The sequence below is a fragment of the Triticum urartu genome, chromosome 2 (assembly GCF_003073215.2).
Source record: "Triticum urartu cultivar G1812 chromosome 2, Tu2.1, whole genome shotgun sequence".
Lineage (NCBI taxonomy): Eukaryota > Viridiplantae > Streptophyta > Magnoliopsida > Poales > Poaceae > Triticum > Triticum urartu.
The window spans coordinates 11,247,035-11,267,503 of record NC_053023.1 but is presented as its reverse complement, the minus strand read 5'-3'; the positions used below and the strand labels follow the sequence as shown (position 1 = coordinate 11,267,503).

The 20,469-nt window shown below is 49.0% G+C and overlaps 1 protein-coding gene across 2 annotated transcripts; it reads right to left on the bottom strand.

The window, feature by feature from the left end:
- Positions 1-13,288: 13,288 nt before the first annotated feature.
- LOC125535086 lies at positions 13,289-17,758 on the bottom strand. Of its 2 annotated transcripts, XM_048698144.1 has the most exons (3): positions 16,505-17,758; positions 15,529-15,579; positions 13,289-15,427 (listed from the first exon to the last, which is right to left on the bottom strand). In XM_048698144.1, the coding sequence occupies exon 3, from the start codon at positions 15,395-15,397 to the stop codon at positions 13,361-13,363; it is 2,037 nt and encodes a 678-aa protein (XP_048554101.1). In that variant the 5' UTR covers positions 15,398-15,427; positions 15,529-15,579; positions 16,505-17,758; the 3' UTR covers positions 13,289-13,360. The 2 variants fall into 2 exon arrangements, with proteins under 2 accessions (XP_048554101.1, XP_048554100.1); XM_048698143.1 differs by having other exon boundaries at positions 13,289-15,579.
- Between the last annotated feature and the right edge of the window lie 2,711 nt (positions 17,759-20,469).

Here is a 20,469-nt window from a genome sequence, read left to right as displayed (position 1 = left end):
AGCGCACCACCTCGGGTGGTTCCAAGTTGCGGCCATCAAAGGACGGCTCCTAGTCGCCGCCTCCGGAGGAGCGGTGAGGGCCCAGCCGGTCCAGGCACAGCCATCGCGGTGAGGTCATGGTTAGGGAGATCGTGTGCGAGACCGCAATCAGCGGTAGCGTACCTATCACCTTCCCGATGCTCACGCGCTCGAACTACAGCGAGTGGGCGTTGATCATGTAGTGCAACCTCCATGCGGCGAGCCTCTGGGTTCCCATGGAGGACGACCTGGTCGAGAGAAAGGAGGACAGGAAAGCCGTGGCGGCACTCATGCGCGCCACGCCGCCGGAGATGCATGGCATGCTCGCGGCGAAGGCAAGCGCCAAGGAGGCGTGCGAAGCCATCCGTACCCAGCGCCTCGGCAGCAACCGCGTGCGCGAGGCGAACGCGCAGAAGCTGCGGGCGGACTTCGAGAACATCGCCTTCAAGGAGGGCGAGCTCGTCGACGACTTCGCCATGCGGATCTCCAGCCTTGCGTCACAGCTCCGCGCGCTCGGCGACACCATGGACGACGCGAGAATCATGCGAAAATTTCTCCGCGTCGTGCCACCTCGCTTCGCTCAGGTAGCGGTCTCCATCGAGACTTTGCTTAACCTGAGCGAGCTCTCCATCGAGGAGCTCACGGGCCGGTTGCGGGTGGTTGAGGACCGCCTTGACGACGGTCGCGTGAGCTTTGGCGGTGGACAACTCCTATTCTCGAAGAATTGGGAGGCGAGGAAGCGTCAAGGACGTGGTGGCAGTGCCCCGAGTAGTGGAGGCGGCACCGGCAGAGGCGGCGGTCACACCTAGGGCGGAGCTGGACGAGGTGCCGGCAACGACGACCTGGACAAGTGCCGATATTACAGCATCAAGGGCCACTGGGCCCGTGAGTGCCGCAAGAGGATGGCTGATGAGGATGCCACAGCCACGGCAAATCTCGTGCAGGCTGAAGAGGACGGTGGGCCTACAATGATGATGGCTTGCGTGGAGACCATGCAGGAGGGCGCAGCGCCTCCAGACAGCATGGTCCCGACAAGCATCGAAGCTGTGTAGGAGGGCGCAGCACCTCCGTCGACCACGGTGCCAACAACCGTCAAGCCCGTGCGGGAGGCACGGAGCTCTTCAAATAATCCCCCCCCTCCCCCCCACATCGGTAGTGCTCTCCCCGACAACAACGTTCTGAGGGGCCTACGACTGGGAGGAGATGAAGACCCGGGTGTGGGGGAGCCACACCCCGGCAACCACGTCCCTTGTGACGTTGTTCAAGCCCGTGCAAGTTGGCACGTCAATCGCGGCCCCGACATCCTCGGGACCCGACAATCCCATGCAAGTTCGCATGGCAAAGGCGTCACCGACATCCTCGGGACCCAACAAGCCCGTGCCATGAGGCATGACAACGACGCATATGGTGGGCCACGTCCCAACCATGATGCTGGCGACCAGTGAGCCCGTGCAAGAGGCATGGCACTCTCAGGTCGGCCACACCCCGACAACCAGGTTCTCGGGGTTCTGCAAACCCGTGTGGGCAACACGGCCCTCTTCGACAAGCCTCAACTGTGGGGCGATGAAGAGACGGTCATGGGGCGACAAGGCCTCGACCATGACTATGGCGGCCGTCGAGACCGTGCAGGAGCCACGGTGCTCTATGGTCGGCCACACCACGACCTCGACACGCACGAGGTCCATTGAGTCTATGCAGGAGGCACGACACTCTCTGGCCGGGCATGCACCGACCACGCTGGTGGCAATTGTCGAGACAGTGCAGGAGGCACAGTGCTCTATGGCCGGCCATGCCGCAGCCCCTACGCGCTCGGGGTCCATCGAGTCCGTGTGGGAGGCACGACTCACAACTGTCGGGGGAGACCCGACAAGCAAGACAAGGAGTCCGCTACCTTGGGAGAAGCAACTCCGGGTAGTGCGGTGTCCGACAAGTCATCCCCGAGAAGGGAGTTCCTGGGTAGCATGACGCCTGACACGACGACCCCGGGAAGGGAGTTCCTGGGCAGTGTGACGTCAGGAACTACGACCCCAGCAACTCTGATGCCTAAGAGCGAGGTGGTTCTTGGGCAGTTTGTGTCCCCGCCTACAGCGCGGTCGGACTTGTTCGACGCCAACAACGTTGGCGATCAACACAGGTTGCGACGCCTAGGGGGAACTTCTCGGCGAGCCTGCGAGACGACCGCAGCACCCCGAGATCAAGAAGGACGAGCACGACGCCATCATCAAGCACAAGGCATGGCTCGTCGCGAAATGTTACGTACAACGCACGGGGGAGGACTTGCAGGAGGTCCTCGCTTTGGTGGCAAAGCACGAGCAGGACGTACGGGCTACACAATGCCCGAGAAGATGGACAATCGGATGATGTTCAGTTCCAGGAGCTGAACGACAAGGTTGGGATCATCGAGGTCAAAACCTGTTCGACAGGGTTGAGGGGGAGATTGTTGATCAACCCAGTCTACAGTGCGTCGTTTGCTAGTCTTTATTGCATGTAGGCTTTGTAGCATGTAGGCTTTCTCTAGTAGTAGTCTTTCTCCAGGCAAAATGCTGACGTGGAGAAGTAGTATTAGGCTTTTCTCTAGTTAAGAGGCTGTTTTCTCTAGTTAAAAGGCTGAGAACGTGAGCTCAGGCGTGCTAGGCCGGTATACCTATAAAAGGACCGGTGCACCTTCATTGTAAATCATTCCACTCCGATCAATTCAAGCAGTACTCCTTTCCCTAGTGCAGCTCCATCAGTGTATGCTTTACTAGTGTGTGTGCGCATACTACCCTAGAGTGCCTGAGCGTAAGTAGCACTAATACTTAGCTCTTCCACCGGCCATTTATCAGTGTACTCAAGTACTAGCGAGTAGTTCTGGGCTAACAATGGCCAACTAACCGCCCAACGGCGACGGTCAAGTGCGCACCCGAGACGGCTACCCATCGTCGCTCATTAATAGTAGTCCAGCTAACGAATCGCGAAGCACTAACGAACCGCATAGATACCGGAAGCATATGTGCTTGTCTTCCCACTCGCGGGGCGGATGTGTGTGTGTACGGCAGCTGTATCCATCTATAAAATACTCGGAGTGCTTGCCTTGTTCGTTAATTCTATCCAACCACCTTGCAAACCCAATTCGCTGCGATTTCACTCAAGCAGAAAACAAAGTGTAAGACCTCCCTCCCTTCTCTCTTTCTTTCTCTCTAACAAAAGTTCTATGTGCCGTATGTATGGTATTATTTTTGGTAATATGTACTTTCTCTGGTTTAGTTTACCTGTCTGCATATTTTGGGCCTAACTTTGACCATCAGTTTAACCAACAAGAGATAACTAAGCTGGTCCGGACAAAGTAACTGACAACCTCAAAATTAGTAAATATTTTTAAAAAAATGTTACTTTTCAGTCGACTGGCTTCAATTTGCTTTCACTTGAATTTTCTCATCGCTCATTCTAGTGCTGAGTTTTTCGGTTGGTATTTTTTTTTGCCTTCATTCGAATTTACGGATGCTTGATCATGTGTTGTGATGGCTATATAATTTTTCTCTCCCTTTAAAAAAATCATTTTGCTCTCATTTTTTCGAAAAGGAGGACAACGCCCGGCGGACTCTGCATCGGATGATGCACATAGCCATATATTATCATTATTTCAAATCCAGGAGCCCAACAGTCGATCCACAAAAGATAACCCTATAGTTAAATACTAAAGCAAAAAAAAGTAAACAACTCCTAAGATAAGCCTCCAAGAAGGAATCGCCACACGTTCACGATGATGCTAAGTCCAACGCTAGGTTGGTCTCAGGATTTTCATCCTCAACCCCAAGCTTCAAACCACCACCTTTAGCACGGGAAAAATATAGTTGCGCATCTACTTAGCCTCATTAGAGATCTACTATTTCCATTGGAGTGCGCATGCTCGTCGTTGAAGCCGCCTCTACCATCATCACTTGTCTGGCTACCGACACCTTGTTAGCCGGATACCGCGGGAGGAGATACCGAAAGACAAAGACGTCTCATAACGCGTCGCCTCAAGTTACCGTCGCACCACCTTTGATCCAACAACAACAGGGAAAATACGACATTTCCGCCAAAGACATCTATCACCAGCAAGTAGTAGGCATGACTTGACGTCTATGCATAAGACCTCATGCGTAGCACCCACCGGCGATAGGCATGACCTGACATCTTTGCATGAGACGTCATGCGTAGCACCCACCGGCGATAGGCATGACCTGACATCTTTGCATGAGACGTCATGCGTAGCACCCACCGCCGATAGGCATGACACCATGCTTCCGAAAGAGAAGCATGTGTCACCTACCGGGCCACATCAAACCGGATCTGTTGGTGAAGGGGGTGTCCCATATCGTCGCCACCCTCAGAAAGACCGTCACCACCTTGTGACCCACCACCGTCTCGTCCAGATGACTACGGACACCGCTGCCATCAAAGAACCAGGGCCACTGCCCCAAATTACTAAATCCCGTGCCGCCAGTTGGTGATGCCGCAGTGAATAGATCGCGGCCAGATCGGCCACCGCTTGAACAGCAGCCGGCTACCGCACTACCATGTAGTATCAGCCGTAGGCAGCCACCACCATCCTGCCGCAAAGAAGCTGCAAGTCGTGCTCTATAGACCTAGCCACCACCGATGGATCTTGGGGCCGCCGCCCCGATGTCCGTTGTCAGCCACATGCGTTGTCGTTAAGGGTCAACTGTTGTGAACCGGCGGACGCCTCCCGCCATTAGAAGAGACGACGGTTCGAGGACCTCCGACCGTCGTCGGCCTCACGGAGCTTTACCCATCGACTTCCTCTGGCAGTGGCGGGTGTGTAGATAGGAGGATAGTCAGGGACGACTGCTAGAGTTTCACCCGAGCCGCCCCCCGGGAGCGACGCGAGCATTTTCTGTCATCTCAGAGAACTAAGGGGGTGTGCCAAGAATATCTTGTGCTCCTTGATTTTGAAACTTTATATGTTGGGTTATATCATTTCTCCTCTAGTCATATTTTTTCTTCTGCTTATTTTTGGGTATGTCTATGCTTGAGACTTCTTTTTCCATTTATATTATGAATTTAGGTGTTTTTATGATCCATTCTTGTTATCCTAGAATTATTATTTTTTACAGTGTGAGGTACTGAAGTTAAAATTTATATTGTTGTAATTAAGTTGGATTACTATCGAAATTATTTTCATGTTGGCATGAATTTTTTTATCATCCATTCTTATTCTCCCATAATTATTACGGTCCAACTATTCTTTTATTATTATGATAGGTCCATAATTTTAAAGAACTATGTTCCTGTTATAGTTTACGTATACTTGATGTACTATTGGAATTTTTGGCATTCTAGCCTTGATTTTTGTTATGATTCATTCTTGATCCTCAAGAATTCATACTTTTACTGGCTGCAAAATTTGACTGAAGGTCAATTTGCTTTCAGTTGATTGTGAAATAGACACTTATTAATTACTTTTTTTTTGTTAAGCAGATCGGTTCCCAGTACAAAATCAGTGCCGCATATGCATGTGACATGGATCAAATCACAATCGGCATCGCAGCCTTCTTCACCATAACATTTGTGTTTCTCACCATGATCATCTCCAAGATGATTGCAAAAATCGGAACCGTTCATCCTATGTGCAAAGGAAAAACATCATCATTTACTTGGCCGCAGCCACATGTGGTGAGCGGAGCTCCTCTAATGGCAGCTCTGCTCACACTTGTGACGCCCAAGAAGGGTTTACATGCTGCAATCCATGACCTACACATGAAGATGGGCAGTGTGTTTACAGTAAACATTTTCGGGCTGAAGAAGGTCATCTTAATTTTAACTTCCAATATAGTTTAATAGAACTACTAATTAATATTAAAAATATATATCTCACACATGATCAATTTCAAGGTGACATTTTTGGTTGGGCCAGAGGTCACTGCGCATTTCTTCAGAGGGTCGCCATCCGAGGTCGACCTTGGTGATACTGTTAAGGTCATTGTACCCGTCCTCGGTCGAGGAGTTCTCTATGATGTAGACATAGCTACTAGGAATGAGCAGATTCGGTTTTGTACCAAGGCTATAAATCCGGCAAGCTTGCGGAGAGACGTTCATTCCATGGTTCGTGAAGTGGAGGTAATTGTTTGTTGAATATAATACACGTTTTATATCTCCCTCAGCTTCTGTATCACGAGATGCACATAACCTCATAATATAAAATTTATATCTCCCTCCGCTTAATTCCATGATGAGTTCATCACTATCAGTTTTATGATTATTGGCTGTTGGCCTTGTTGTTGATCGGATATACTTATATATTTTTTGTACTAGGACTACTTTGCAAAATGGGAACAACACGGGACGGTTGATCTAAAGCATGAGTTGGGGCAGCTAATCATGTTGATGGTGAACAGATTCTTGCTTGGCAATGAGATCAAAGACGGAAAACTGAAAGAAGTCTCCAAACTGCTCCATGAACTATTCGAAAACAGCTTCCATGTGGTCAACTTATTTTTCCCACACCTTCCGATCCCGTCGAACCGCAGACGCGATGAAACTCGTGCAAGACTCGGGGAGATCCTCCAAGACATCATCAGATCACGCAGAAGAACTAGCTCAGCCCAAGCCGCAGACATCAACAACAGCAATGAAGGCGATGTGCTTCAAAGCTTCATAGACTCAAAATATACCGACGGTCGACCCTTGGCAGAGAGAGAGATCGTCGGGCTACTGATTGCAATCTTTTTCGCGGGGCAGCAGACGTGCTCAAGTACTGTCACCTGGACAGGAGCTTGCCTGCTAAGCCATAAGAAATTCATGGCAGCTGCCGTGGCAGAGCAAAAGCATATCATTGAGCAAAATGGAGAATTCATAGACTACAACATCTTGTCAAAGATGGGCACCTTTCATTTCTGCATCAAAGAGGCACTGAGGCTGTACTCTCCAACACCAATACTACTCCGACATGCACATAAGAGCTTCGTTGTGCAAACTAGAGATGGCAAGGAATATGAGATCCCGGAAGGGCATGCGTTAGCGTGCTCCATTGCTGTTAGCAACAAGCTTCCTTACATCTACGAGAACCCTAATGTGTATGATCCATGCCGGTTTAGTCCGGGGAGAGAGGAGGACAAAATGGGCGACTTGTTCAACGTATCATTTGGTGCCGGGAAGCATTCTTGCTTGGGAAAGGATTTTGCTTTCATGCAAATGAAGGTGATATGGAGCTATTTTCTGAGGAACTTTGAGCTTGAGTTGATGTCTCCATTCCCCGAGCAAGAGCATGACAAGATATTGCCAGGGCCTAGGGGAAAAGTGCTGGTTACTTACATGAGAAGATCACTAGTTAATTAACATGTATGTACCTACAATAAAGATCTTTTAAGATAATTGGGTGCTATTTGTCATTTGGTCCTTTGGGCAATAAATATGGTAAATATGTGCTGATAAGGTGAGCATAAATAGAGGTGTGTGCATGTGTTTTCCAGACAAATCATGTTGTAGAAATAAAGAACTTGTTGTATGTAACTTGTGTATGTATAACTGATAATTTGCCTTTAGGGGTATACATCTGTATATATTGTGGGAGTGTGTCGGAGAAACGATACGGCCAGAAAAAAGGGATCTCGCTCCTGTGCGACTCTAGCGAGTCGGATCATGGCGCTCCAGTCTGGTGGCCCAGGGCCTCCACCGGTTCCTCCTCTCCCCTCACCGTCGCCGGAGGGCGTCGCCGGGCAAAGCTTGGCTGGCGCCGACAGCGGTGGGTTCATCAGAAGGCGCAAAGCGGCCGGTTCTTGTGGGCTTGGAGCTCGGCGGCGGGTCATGTACATCGCTCTCGGTGGTGGCCTCCGGCAGGCTGGCCGCTCTCGCGTTGTCCTGCTGCCTAAGGGTGTCTTCACTGCAGCAACCTCCAGCGGCTCCAGGCCAGCGGTCGTCACCAAGAGATCTTCATGATGATTCATCTCTTCAAATCCGGTGGTTGACTTCAGAGATGAGATGCAAACTATCGATGGTGGCTGATGCAGAGGGATGGTTGTGCAGCGGTAGCGGTTGCATATCGCATTTAGCTGCTGCAAACATGGAAAAGTGGTGGCGACAGCACAAGTCACTGCGATGGTGGTGCTACTCGTGCACCTGGTCTCGAGCTCCGGGGTGAAAGCCCAGGTCTGAACCGAATTGGTTATACCTAGCAATGGTGGTGTTTTTTTACGTCGTTACCTTGTTGAAGGCATTGCTCGGACTAATTCTACAGGGGTTCTGTCGTGTGATCCGATGACGGCGGCGCTAGAGTGCCACTCCCTTTCTGAAGGCGTTGCTGTTAAAAAACCTTGTTGTTCATTTGGTGTCATACAATGGTTGGTGTGGATATGGTCATTGTTGCCGTTTGTCGATCACGGGTCTGGTCACTTTGGGTTTATTTTCCTTTTTCTCGCCTACATGCTTCATTGTGTTTTGCATGTGTGTTGGTGTTGGTTGTGTGCATCCAAGCTATGCAGAGGTCGGGTGTGTGCTCATCGTGTTTTGTGTTCTCTTCATGCTTCATTGTGAGCAATAAAATTCTCCCTTTGTCAAAAAAAAAAAACCCTGATAATTTGCCTGATTCAGTTATTTGCTTGGTACGGACGGCACGGTTGGGTCACGTCTGTCAGTGCTGCTTGCCGTCGCGTGTGCCCACGCTGCTGCTGCTCATCTGCGTGCGCGACTGCTGCTCTTGCTGGTGTTTGTTGATTAAATATGTGATGGTGTATATGTTGAGTCCAGAAAAGATTTGAAGATGAACTGATGAAGCAGTGGTTGCTTGACCTTCAAACCTGACCCGTTACATTTCGGAACCTAGATTCCTTCTCAGAGATGGTTCGGTTTTTAAATAGTATATGTCACAACTTTTGTGAAACTTTCTCTATTTTTTATCAGTCTTTATAGATCATATAATGACATCATACCGTGTTTCATGTTTTTCAGACTTTGTTTGCATTTTCTAAATTAAAAAAACAATAAGCTTCATTTTTGGAGTCGAGTCTTGGCAGTCTGATGTTTGTATTTTTATTTCTCTAATATAAGACCTTAACATAGATTCATTAACACAAATATGATATTACAAACCACCTTTTCCAACTTTGGATAAGATCTTAACATAGATGCAGATCACCTCCGCCTGCCCCATGCCAGCGTTGGTTTCCTAGAGTTGTTCACATCGGACAATGCATCACCTGGCATCCACCGTAAGACCTCTCGACCTTGATCATCCTATCTGCGTGGTCAATTTGGAAGGCTCGTGATCATCCTATTGCCACGCCTGACCCAGACTGTCCAAGACGAGGGACAAGGCTTGACAGCGGTCATGCGCCGGGGCCAGCGGCCTAGACTCCATCCTGCCTGAGATGTAGCCTTACTGTAATATAGGGCATCCCCTAGGCTGCGCTTGACCCTCATGGTGCACGCCCTTCATTTGTGTACGCGTCATTTTTTGCGTATTCGCAAGGAAAAAGATCAAGAAAAGTTGTGTCATACACTGCTTGGAAATTGGAACTATTCAAGGAAGAATTGTGGTTTCGAGATTGAATGGATCGGGTTTGAAGGCGAAGCAACTGTTGCTTCATCTTTGACCTTGAAACATTTTTTTTTGGGTATCAACATAAAGCATCACATGTTTCATGTTAGAATTCGACATTTTGGCGGGTTCGTTTGCTATATTTAAGTCATTCCGTGCCTTTCTAGGCATTTAACGAATAATTCAAATTTAAACTATGGGTGTATAAAAGAGTTGGAAAAGGTGGTTTGAAAAATCCTTTTTTCTTAATGAACCTAAGTTAGATTTTATCCAATAAAAAGAAAAACATCACACTGCCAAGACTCAGACCCGAACATGAAGCTTTTTTTTTAATGCATGCAAAGTCTGGAAAACATGAAACGTAGCATTGGTGTCATTATATGATCCATACAGGCTGTTATAAAAAAAATCGGATGGACACTTCCCAAGTCACCTTGCCAGAGTGAAAATGCCCTCTCCACATACTTCACATACTTGGCAACATCGACGACGAAAATGACGATGGACGCTGGGATCAAAGAACCCCTGCCGCCGCCACCACTGCCAATGTACACATGCTTGTACAGGACATAGTTGGCTCCACCGATCCGCGAGACAACCATCAGCACTTCATGCCCAGAGAGCGCATTGTCCTCCAGGGAGAGGGCACTGATGTTATCCGGACCGCAAAGAAGGTGCAGGAGAAACGGCGCCCAAAATGCAATGAGCTGTTGCCTTGGTGACGCGTCGCACAGGGACAGATTGCTGAGGGCATAGGGTGCGACTCAGCTGGCCAGCTGGTACGCTAGCCAAAGGACGAGCATCAGCTCGCCGGAGGCTTTACGCCGACGGATATTGGAGAATAAGACGAGGAAAATATGCGCGGCAAAGCTCAAGAGGACCGCTCTTGTGATCTCCCATAAATTGAACAACTGGGCCATCCAGTTCGCCCATCCTTGTGCCATTGACTGGATGATCGATCTCCTGAAATCAGCATCAATCAAATGATCATATTGCATACACAATGCGTCTCCAGCTACTGGCTAGCAAGCTAATTAATGTTGCATGTCTGAAAGCCGAGGTCAAAGATAACATACCGGTCGTGCGCAGGTTGGCTCGCCGATCAATGAATTAACCTCGCACAGTAAGGAGCTCGTCTATGTACCATGAAGCTATAGCGGCTACCTTAAACAGAGGAGATGGCAAGGCAACGCGTCACATGCAAATGTAGAGTTAATGATTTAATTCTAAACTGCTTAATTAGTGGCTTAATTCTAAACTGCTCAACTAGCTGTGAAGCACTCAATAATCACTAGCAAGTGCATGTGCAGATAGAGCTAAGGTGCTTACTGAATGTAGTTTGTTATGGGGTTGGATATTCTGTCTTTATCTTCGTCAGAGTGCAGTTGAAGCCACTGTGAAAACGATCCAGCTAAAAACAGTCAACTGCAATTGCACATCTTTTCTACTACAGCTGCACATGCACCTTCAGTAAAAGTATAGGTCAATCAGCAATTATGTGTTGTAGTTTAGTTTTACGGTACGAGGATTATATTTTTTTTTGGGGGGGGGGGGGGGGGGGTGCTGCCCGTCTCATCACTAGTATCACAATATTTGCATTTATATCTTTTTGGTAGGTTTTTCCATGTTACCTCGTCCAAAAAGAACTATGATAACTACTCATCAAACCGGTGCATAGCCAATGGGCCGGATTGCAGAAAAGGTTCAGTTGCTTGAGAACTCGCAGAAACATTACTACTGTCATGTTAGAAAACAAGTGCCTTTGTCTTAGACTATGTCATAGGCTCATAGCCTTGCTGGGTACCGTACTTGTCCACATGGTCATGCATGTTATCTTCACCCCACTATGCCGCGGCAACAAACTCGAAGATCATGATCACTCGATCATCATGATCTGGCGGAGAAGACGAGCAAGCTATTGCTCTTCTTGGCAACCTTATTCATGGCCAGCCGAGTTGACCCCTCCAAGTGGTTCTACTAATTCTACTGCTTGCAAATTCATCACCAACTCAGAAGCTTCACAGCATCCATCACCATCATGGTTCTCCACGTGAAGCTGAATTTGTAGAAGCTACTCATACAAAGCTGCGCACTGACCTTTTTTGCATCACGGCAGGCTTGTTCGATCTGATGGGCAACCTATTCCAACGAGAGCACACAACATCAGACATCCATGGATCTTCGTGCCGATGGCTGTGGCATTCTTGTTTATAGTCACACTGCTCATAACATTTTTGGTGATGCAACTGAGAAGTTAAAAACATATGCATGACAATTCTGACGAAACGGTATGAGAACAGAGCACACTACAGGCATAGTGATGCCCTGCTAGCAAAAGAAAGCTCTAGATGGCAACGCAAATACCTGATGTTGCTAGGAGTTGTACTGGCGAGTGCCTCATTTCAATGCCAGCCTAGATGCTCCAGCCAGAGTTTGGCAGAGCAACGACGAGCAGCCCGGTTGTTCTACAGCAACTCTGCTTCCAAGTTTGCTGCATTGGCTGGAATGCATTGTCACTGCAGCAGAAGAAATAGTAATCATAACCTCATGCTGCCTTTTCTCACTCAGTACTGTATTACCTAGCTACAGGCATGTTACACTAAGGGGTACCAGAAAATTGATTGCGTAACCTCGAAGCCACCACACAACCAAAACAATTACATTTTCCATGAAAAAATCAGTCAGCGGGATATAGAAGCACGACACCTCTCTGAAGTTCAACATTTCTATTTATGTTCAGAGAAGTAACAGTTTCCTTCAAAACCAAACGAAAGCTAACAATTTTCAGATCAAACCATCAGAGAAGGTTCTTCTCAAAGTTAATTTTCAGATCAAACCTCCTGATGGCTACCACCTTCTCATTTCGCTACAAAGCAGGTCTAAAAGTGAATAGCAACAGAAAAGCATTGCCAAGCCACAGATCCTCCAAAGATTCTAGCAGTTGATTACAGATCCTTTCAAAAAAACAGTTGATTACTGATTAGATGGTGAGAGATTACGCGGGTGCGCATTGCACTGACATGGCAACAGCACGTTGTGCTGCCCCATAGTGCCTGACAACCTCCTCGAGCTTCCTGTCATCATCATCTTGCCAGTCCAGAACCAGCGGAGAGAAAAAGTGTGCGCCGTTGGCGATGCCATCGCTGAACTCCAATGCATTGCCTGCAACTGAAGCTCTGCTGTTATTAGAGGAACTCCGCCCGAACCTGCTACGTGCTTCACAGAACTGATATGAAATAAATCACACAACTGATATGCAAATACTGGACAGCCCGCAGCTAAAATATCCGGACCTGCATCTATTTTTTCAACTTGTTCATAATTTCGGTGACAGATCATCATTGCAACGAAAACCCTGTACAACATGTTGAAATATATTGCCCGCCTCTCTCCATCAGTTCGGACTTTTAGATGAGTTGACTGGAACATGAATTCAATATGGTATCCGAGCCAAGAGGTCTTGAGTTCAGGACCCTGCCAACGCAGTATTAAATAAAACGATTCTGCGGCCTACATCGATCCCACGTCTACGGACTAAAATAGCCTAGATGTGAGGGGGAGTGTTGAAATATATTGCCCGCCTCTCTCCATCAGTTCGGACTTTTAGATGAGTTGGCTGGAGCATGAATTCAATACAACACAATTTGTTCACTGAATCATTGCTGGGCTAGCTAGCATGTGAATGGGCACCTTGTACTCTGACATATTCATCATAGGAAAGCACAAACTGAGCGAGAACAAAGGGTACTGAACTGAACTGAAGAAAGATAAGTTTACAAAATACAGAAGGTGAAGATATTTCTGGACATCCATTAGTACAGTGAATTATACAGGGTTCTGCCCCTTTCTTATCTCTTCTTTTACTTGGTGGAGGTGTTCTTGATAAAGCCAGATGACGGTCAGCAACTCACCGCCGCTGCCGAGCTTCCTCGCATGCGCCTCCCTGTTGCACCGGTTGGCTGCGTAGGCAAGGAAGTCTACCCACAACAATAGCAGCGCATAAACCACATCTTCCTTCCTATGAAGCAGTTTCACAGCAATAGCACGCGCATAAGTGAGCCGAGGATTGCTGACGTTGGAGCGTTCAAACTCGCTCAGTATATCGATGGCAATCTCCTTCTCAAGCTCAGAAGGTTTCCAGCCACGGTGATGTTGTGGTCGGAACATGTTCTTGAGCATGGTCCAGAAGCTGTTACCAGGTGAGCCAGCGATGTGTTTAGTGCATATCTTTTTCAGTTGGTTGCAGGTCTGCTCGTACAACCACTTTTGGGGAAGGCCTGGTAGCATGTCAGGGGAGTCGACGAGGAGGAACATCATGTAGTTGGACAGTACGCTGACTAGCTCCACTTGGTCATCAGACACATGATCGCCCCTTCGGTCTATTTCAGCAAGGATCAAGTCGGTGGCAATGTGCCAGCTGATGACACTCTCATGGAAGTCAACTCCATGATAACCCTCCAAATCCTTCAACAGCCCAGGGTAGTCCTCTTCATTAAGTGCCAGCTCACCCCATTTAGTCCTGCGTAAACCCATTGTGTTCATATCACCTACTGACTGTCTTGACAGTATCCACTTTTCTGCATGCTTCTTGACCTTCTCGGACACATCGATGGTCCACCACTCGCCGAGGCTTAGCATCTTGCACAGCTTGCCGAGGGATCGATTCATCGGATCCACCTGTCTGGTACAAGACCGCACCATGTTGCGCTGCCCCATGGTGCCTGACCACCTCCTCGAGCTTCCTGTCATGATCGTCATCTTGCCTGGCCAGGACCAGCGGAGAAAAAAAAGTGTGTGCCGAAGACGATGCCATCTTCCAGCACACAGAGCAGAATGCCGGAGCCAATCCCATTGTGTGGCACACAAGAAGGCAAACGCCCAGCTTGACCCTAGTGCGACAAGGAGCGATTTCGTCTCCAGGACCAAGGCGCCACCCAACAAGATGTACGTGATGACAACATCGACTAGGCTGTAATCATCTTTGCTGCTTAACTGGAACAACACGAGAGAGGTGACAATGGCAAGCGGTGTGATGACACGGATGCAGTAGCCAAACCAACAGTGGACCGCACTTGCCTTAGTGTACAGGATATCATACATGAGGGAGAGCTCCATCTCCATCACCCTCCACATTTGTTCACGGTCTTTCAAAAGGCCGTGGATTATTTTGATGTCCTGAGAATCCACCTCATTCTCGCTATCTGATTCATCCACTGCGATCACGCAATCAACTATCCCACGCTTGCAGATATGAAACAGGGAGTGAGCATGCTGCAGGACTGGGTCGCCATCGTTGTACCAGTCTTGATGCTCAGTATAAAATTGCTGGTGATGCATGTCATGTGTCCGTAACTTGAGAGAGCTCTGGAGGTTGCTGAACTTGGCGGACCGGAGCGCCCATGTCCTCTCCGCATACTTTGCAACACCAACAACAGATATCAAGATGGCAGCCACCATGAGCAAGGTCCCGCCGCCGACGATATGCCTGTATAGGACAATTGCAGCTGCCAGGACCTGCACCACAAGGCTTAGCAAGTGGCGCCCCCAGAGCTTGCTATCCTCGAGGGCGTAGGCGGTGATGTTATCCGGGCCGCCGAGGTGCAACAGGAGGAACGGCACCCAGAAGGCAATGAGGTGGTGGTCTTTTGTTGCGCCGCTGAAGAGGAGCTGGCCGGCGGCGTATGTCGCAGTGGAGTCAGACAGCTGGTACGCCACCCAGAGGGGGACCCTCAGCCAAGATGAGCCGTCTTTACGCCGACGGATGTTAGCAAATATATGGAGTAACACCTGGAAGAAGAGGCTCAAGAGAACCGAGATCTGGGACGCCCAGTCATTCCAGAAGCCTAACGCCCCTCCAGCCATTGTTGCGAGCTTGATCCTGCAACACAATAGCTGAAGATACATAAAATCAGTAATGACAGTCAATCAAAGTAAGAGCACAGGAGCCTAATTGCACATATTGAGTATGACACTGCAAAGTGGCGGCTTGGTACCTCCCAACTCTGAAGAAAGCGAACACCCCTGCAATGAGAGTACGAGACCGCCTGCTAGCGAGTCCACATCAACTTAGTAGAAGTAGACATGTTGTAGACTGTCGAAAGAATATGATATGCATTTCCATGTTACAGGAGCTAGCCAACAAACTAGCTGCACATCCACTCTCAACAAGTAGCCAAAGAACCAAGAAATTAAGAACACTGATAACAGCGAGGAGTCGCATGTGAGGGTACGCGCTGGATGCACATGATTTGAAGGATGATCCACTATACATGAGATGAGGTGCATAAATACAGTCTCAAGCATGTGCCTGCGTCTGGACACCACACCATTGTGCAGTACTATAATTGACTTGAGACCATGGTAGCTAGTGTACAAGCTGCATTCAGTCGAGTCGACCAACAATACTATATATGCCCATCGACCAACGATACTCTAATCTGGCCATGTTACAGAAGAACTCTGATAGGAACTAGCTTACGGTCCACTCTCAACAAGTATCCAAAGAAACAAGAAATTAAGAACACTGATAACAGCGAGGAATCGCATGTGAGGGTACGCGCACCTTGTTGTCCACTCTCAACAAGTATCCAAAAGAACCAAGAAATTAAGAACACTGATAACAGCCAGGAATAGCATGTGAGGGTACCGGGTACACGCAGGATGCACATAATTTGAAGGATAATCCACTATACATGAGATGAGGTGCATGAATACAGTCTCAAACATGTGCCTGCATCTGGACACCACACCACCGTGCAGTACTATAATTGACTTGAGACCATGGTAGCCAGTGTACAAGCTGCTTTCAGTCGAGTCGACCAACAATACTATATAAGCCTGTCGACCAACAATACTCTAATCCCAGGCCAAGTTAATTAGCGCCAGGTTCAGAGTGGCGTCTTCAAATGCACAAATTCGACGGGTTATGTCCAATATCCAGAGGTTAAAATTGGACACGGAAGAACTCACATAGCAGAGCGGCGGGCATGGCGGAGCTGTCTGCGGGCAACGACGCCCTGGCTCTCCGGTGGAGTCCGCGGCGCATCTGTGAGGCGCTTGAACTGTGTGCTCGCGGTCGGCCTAGCTAGGCGCTGCGCGTGGAGGACGACTGCCGTCGGCGACCAGAAGCTCCGAACGAGCAGAGGGGCGACGAGGAAGATACATGGCGCCAGTGGTCGCGGCGGCGGTAGCTACGGACAGGAGGCGCAGCGGAGCAGCCGCGGTCTCCTCCGCCATGGCTGAGCAGAAGGAGGCTGGGGATGGGGTTTTTTGATTTTTAGCCATCACTTACTTTGCACTTTGATAATTTACCACTGCTTACATTGTAATTGTTTTGTTGCCACCCTTTACTTTGCACTTTGATTTTTTGCCATTTTTCACACAAAAACAATACTTGCAAATGATTAATATAATATATGCATAAAACAGTGGACTAAAATACCCTTTGTGCTAGATTGATCGGTGCACCCAACTGATTTGAAGTCAAATCAAAAGGGATGAACCCATTCGCCGCCGCCGCCGCCGTCCTCTCTGATGGCCGACTGCTCTCCTCCAGGCGTCGTCCGCACCGCCGGAGTACCAGATGCCGGGCAGATGCACCACGGGGAGGGCCCAGGAGTGAGGCGCCGCTCCAGGCATCCGTCCCAGTGGCTCGCCTGAAGGTCGCTCCCGACAAGGTCGCCCCGCGGGGATCGAACTTGCTAACTCGGCCCGCCTCTAGTGCGTTGCTAACCACCGCGCCATGCCGGTCTCGTCACGGGGAGGGCCCTAGGTGCCGCTCCGGGCTTGTGCAGGGAGCATGAGAAGCCTCCCCTTGTCGGAGGCGCGCGAAGGACGGGAAAGGTGGGCTCCGGCACCGGGTAGCCCGCAGCTCGGATGCGGGGGGGGGGGGGGGGGGGGGGGGGGGGGTGGTAAGTCGGAAGGTTAGGAAGTCGGCGGCGTTGACGGCGACGAGAAGCTGGTGGCCGGGGAACGGCCGCACGGGGGCGGGTGAGGGAGATGGGGAGCGAGCTTCTCTCCCGTGTCATGTACCCGTCAATCGGGAGGCAGCAGAGGATGGGTAGGAGGTCAGCCATGGAGCAAACATGCCGTCGGCGGACATGGAGCAGAGCGCCCCGTGATGTAGTCGCCGCCGTCGTCTCTTATCCGTGACCCGTGAGTGGTGAATGGGGTGGAGGCAGGGGCAGTCTCGGGTTTTTCCATGGGCAGGGGCAAATCTTCCATGTCTGAAGTAAGGAATGGCAAAAAAGCACGAAATAACGAGTGGCAAATCGTCAAACTCCAAAGTAAATCGTGGCAAGAAATCAAATGTCAAATAATTTTATTTTATTTGAGTTGCGCCAAAGAAATTTGGTTATACCATGTCTAGCAGATCCGGTTTACAGTTTTTTCGAATTTTTTTACTATATCAAACAGATCCATAAAATGCTGCCGCCAGTAAAAAAATTTAGGGTTAGCGTACCAGATAAGCTCCGCCGCTGGCGATAAAGAACTCCCGCGAGCAATTAGCCGCCCATCTCATTTCCTTTCTATCCTTTGATTGTGGATCCATGGCTGGTGGTGTCGGCGGGCGTGGTTGCCGTGGTGGGTCGCCGCCCTGCAAGTTCGGCCGACACGACACGGAGGCCAGCAGCTCCAGCTAGCCCGATGTCACGCCATGGCAGTCCAAGCTGGCGCGCGAGCATGTCCCCTCTCACACAGTCGTGGGCGGGCCACGTGCGATGGCTTCAACGGCCTCCGCAAAGCCCTTTTCCCCGAACACCTTGAGGTGCCGGGAGTCAGAAGAGCTCCTAGCCACGGAGCATGAGATGGCCGCCGAAGAAGAAGGCACTACCGAAAGGGCTCCTAGCCACGGAGCATGAGATGGCCGCCGAAGAAGAAGGCACTACCGAAAGGCTCCCTGCCACAAAGAAGGATCACGCCTACGACCAGGCTTGCCGCACGTTGATATGTTCATTTTGCATCTTATTTTTATGTTGATATTTATTGCATTATGGGCTGTTATTTCACATTATGGTACAATATTTATTCCTTCTCTCCCTTATTTGATAAGAATTACATGAAGAGGGAGAATGCCGGCAGCTGGAATTCTGGACTGAAAAAGAGCAAATCTGAGATACCTATTCTGCATAACTCCAAATGTCCTGAAACTTTACGGAGAATTATTTTGGAATATATAAAAAATATTGGATGAAAAAACAATAGAAGGGGACCCACCAGGTGGCCACAAGCCTGGGGGCGTGCCCTCAGGGCTTGTGGGCCACCTGGCCAGCCCCCGGTGTCCATGTTCTGCTATATGGAGGGTTTTGACCTAGATAAAATGGAGAGAGAGCTTTCGGGACGAAGCGCCGTTGTCTCGAGGCAGATCCTGGGCAAAAGCAACCTAGAGCCCGGGGGAGCGATTCTGCCGGGGAAACTTCCCTCCAGGAGGGGCAAATCTAAGTCATCCTCATCACCAACGATCCTCTCATCGTGGGAGGGTCAATCTTCATCAACATCTTCACCAGCACCATCTCCTCCAAAACCCTAGTTCATCTCTTGTATTCAATCTTTGCCTCAGAACCTCACATTGGTACCTGTGGGTTGCTAGTAGTGTTGATTACTCCTTGTAGTTGATGCTAGTTGGTTTATTTGTTGGAAGATCATATGTTTAGATCCTTAATGATATTTATTACCCCTCTAATCTTGAACATGAACGTGCTTTGTGACTACACTAGTAGAAAAAGGGTCAAACGTGAAGCCCATTAGTGCCGGTTTGAATTAGAGCCGGCACTAATGTGTACATTAGTGCCAGTTCGTGGCGGCGATCAATAGTACCGGTTCGTGGCGAACCTTTAGTACCGGTTCATGCCACGAACCGGTACTAAAGAGGCTGCATCAGCCTGCGGTCAGGCTATGGCCCCACCATCACCGTTTAGTGCCGGTTCTTACCACGAACCGGTACTAATGAGGTTATGGCAAGCTGTTTTTAGTCCCACCTCGCCAAGAGAGAGGCAGTATGAGCGGTTTATAAGCCGTGAGTGCACAGATAATGACGAAGAGTTGCAATGCTCACCGACATGTTGATTAGCTTCAAGACTTGCGGAATAGCATAGATTGCACTGAGCTATGTGCAGTGCAGTCTACACTATTCCGAATGGCTTGAAGCAAATTAACCAGCATTGCACCTCTTTTTTATTTTTAATAACTTATTTAAACTCCGGACTTCTTTTGTGTTCAGTATGCAGCATTTAAAGCGACGTCATCAATTTCCAACATGTTCTGACATCATTTGTTGTTTTTTCGATCATTTACCTAATTGTTTAGAGAGCTAAATGACCGTGAAATTGAAAATCACTACAAAATGAATCCTGAAAATGTTGAAACTTGGCATGGTATCATCATATCACCCGCATAGCATGCGCGAAAGAGTAGAGAGGGTCACGGCAAAAACTGGACGCACTTCGTGTACAAACTGGACAAACTCTTTCCGAGTATCAGGGTTTCGGAGTCCGGAGTGGGTACTAATGTGCATCCCACCAATCAGGAAGAATCACACGGATCGTGTGTTTCTTTCTAGCTCTTGCGAGTCGTTGGATCAAGGGTGTGTTTCTTCCTAGCTCATGTGAGTCGTTGGATCGAAACTACCACAATCACTTTGTGAGCCAGACGACCCTATATATAGCTAGCCCACCTCTCGCCTTCCCTGCATAAGTCTTTCAGTTCATCGACTACATACATCTACCAGTTCATCGACTGCATACATCTACCAGTTCATCGACTGAATACAAATCATTCGGATTCGCCATCATACGTCCAACCGTGCATTTGATATGCATATATATGCATCACGAGCCACGGTTGGGCTGTATGATGGCGATACCGATTGGTTTGTTCTAGATCCGACATAAAAGGTTTGATACAACTTCTTTTTTGTGACATAAGAGCTATCTCTC

Coding starts and splice junctions, on each gene's coding strand:
- LOC125535086 (XM_048698143.1), bottom strand. CDS start 15,439: ATGTATCTTCAGCTATTGTGTTGCAGGATCAAGCTCGCAACAATGGCT.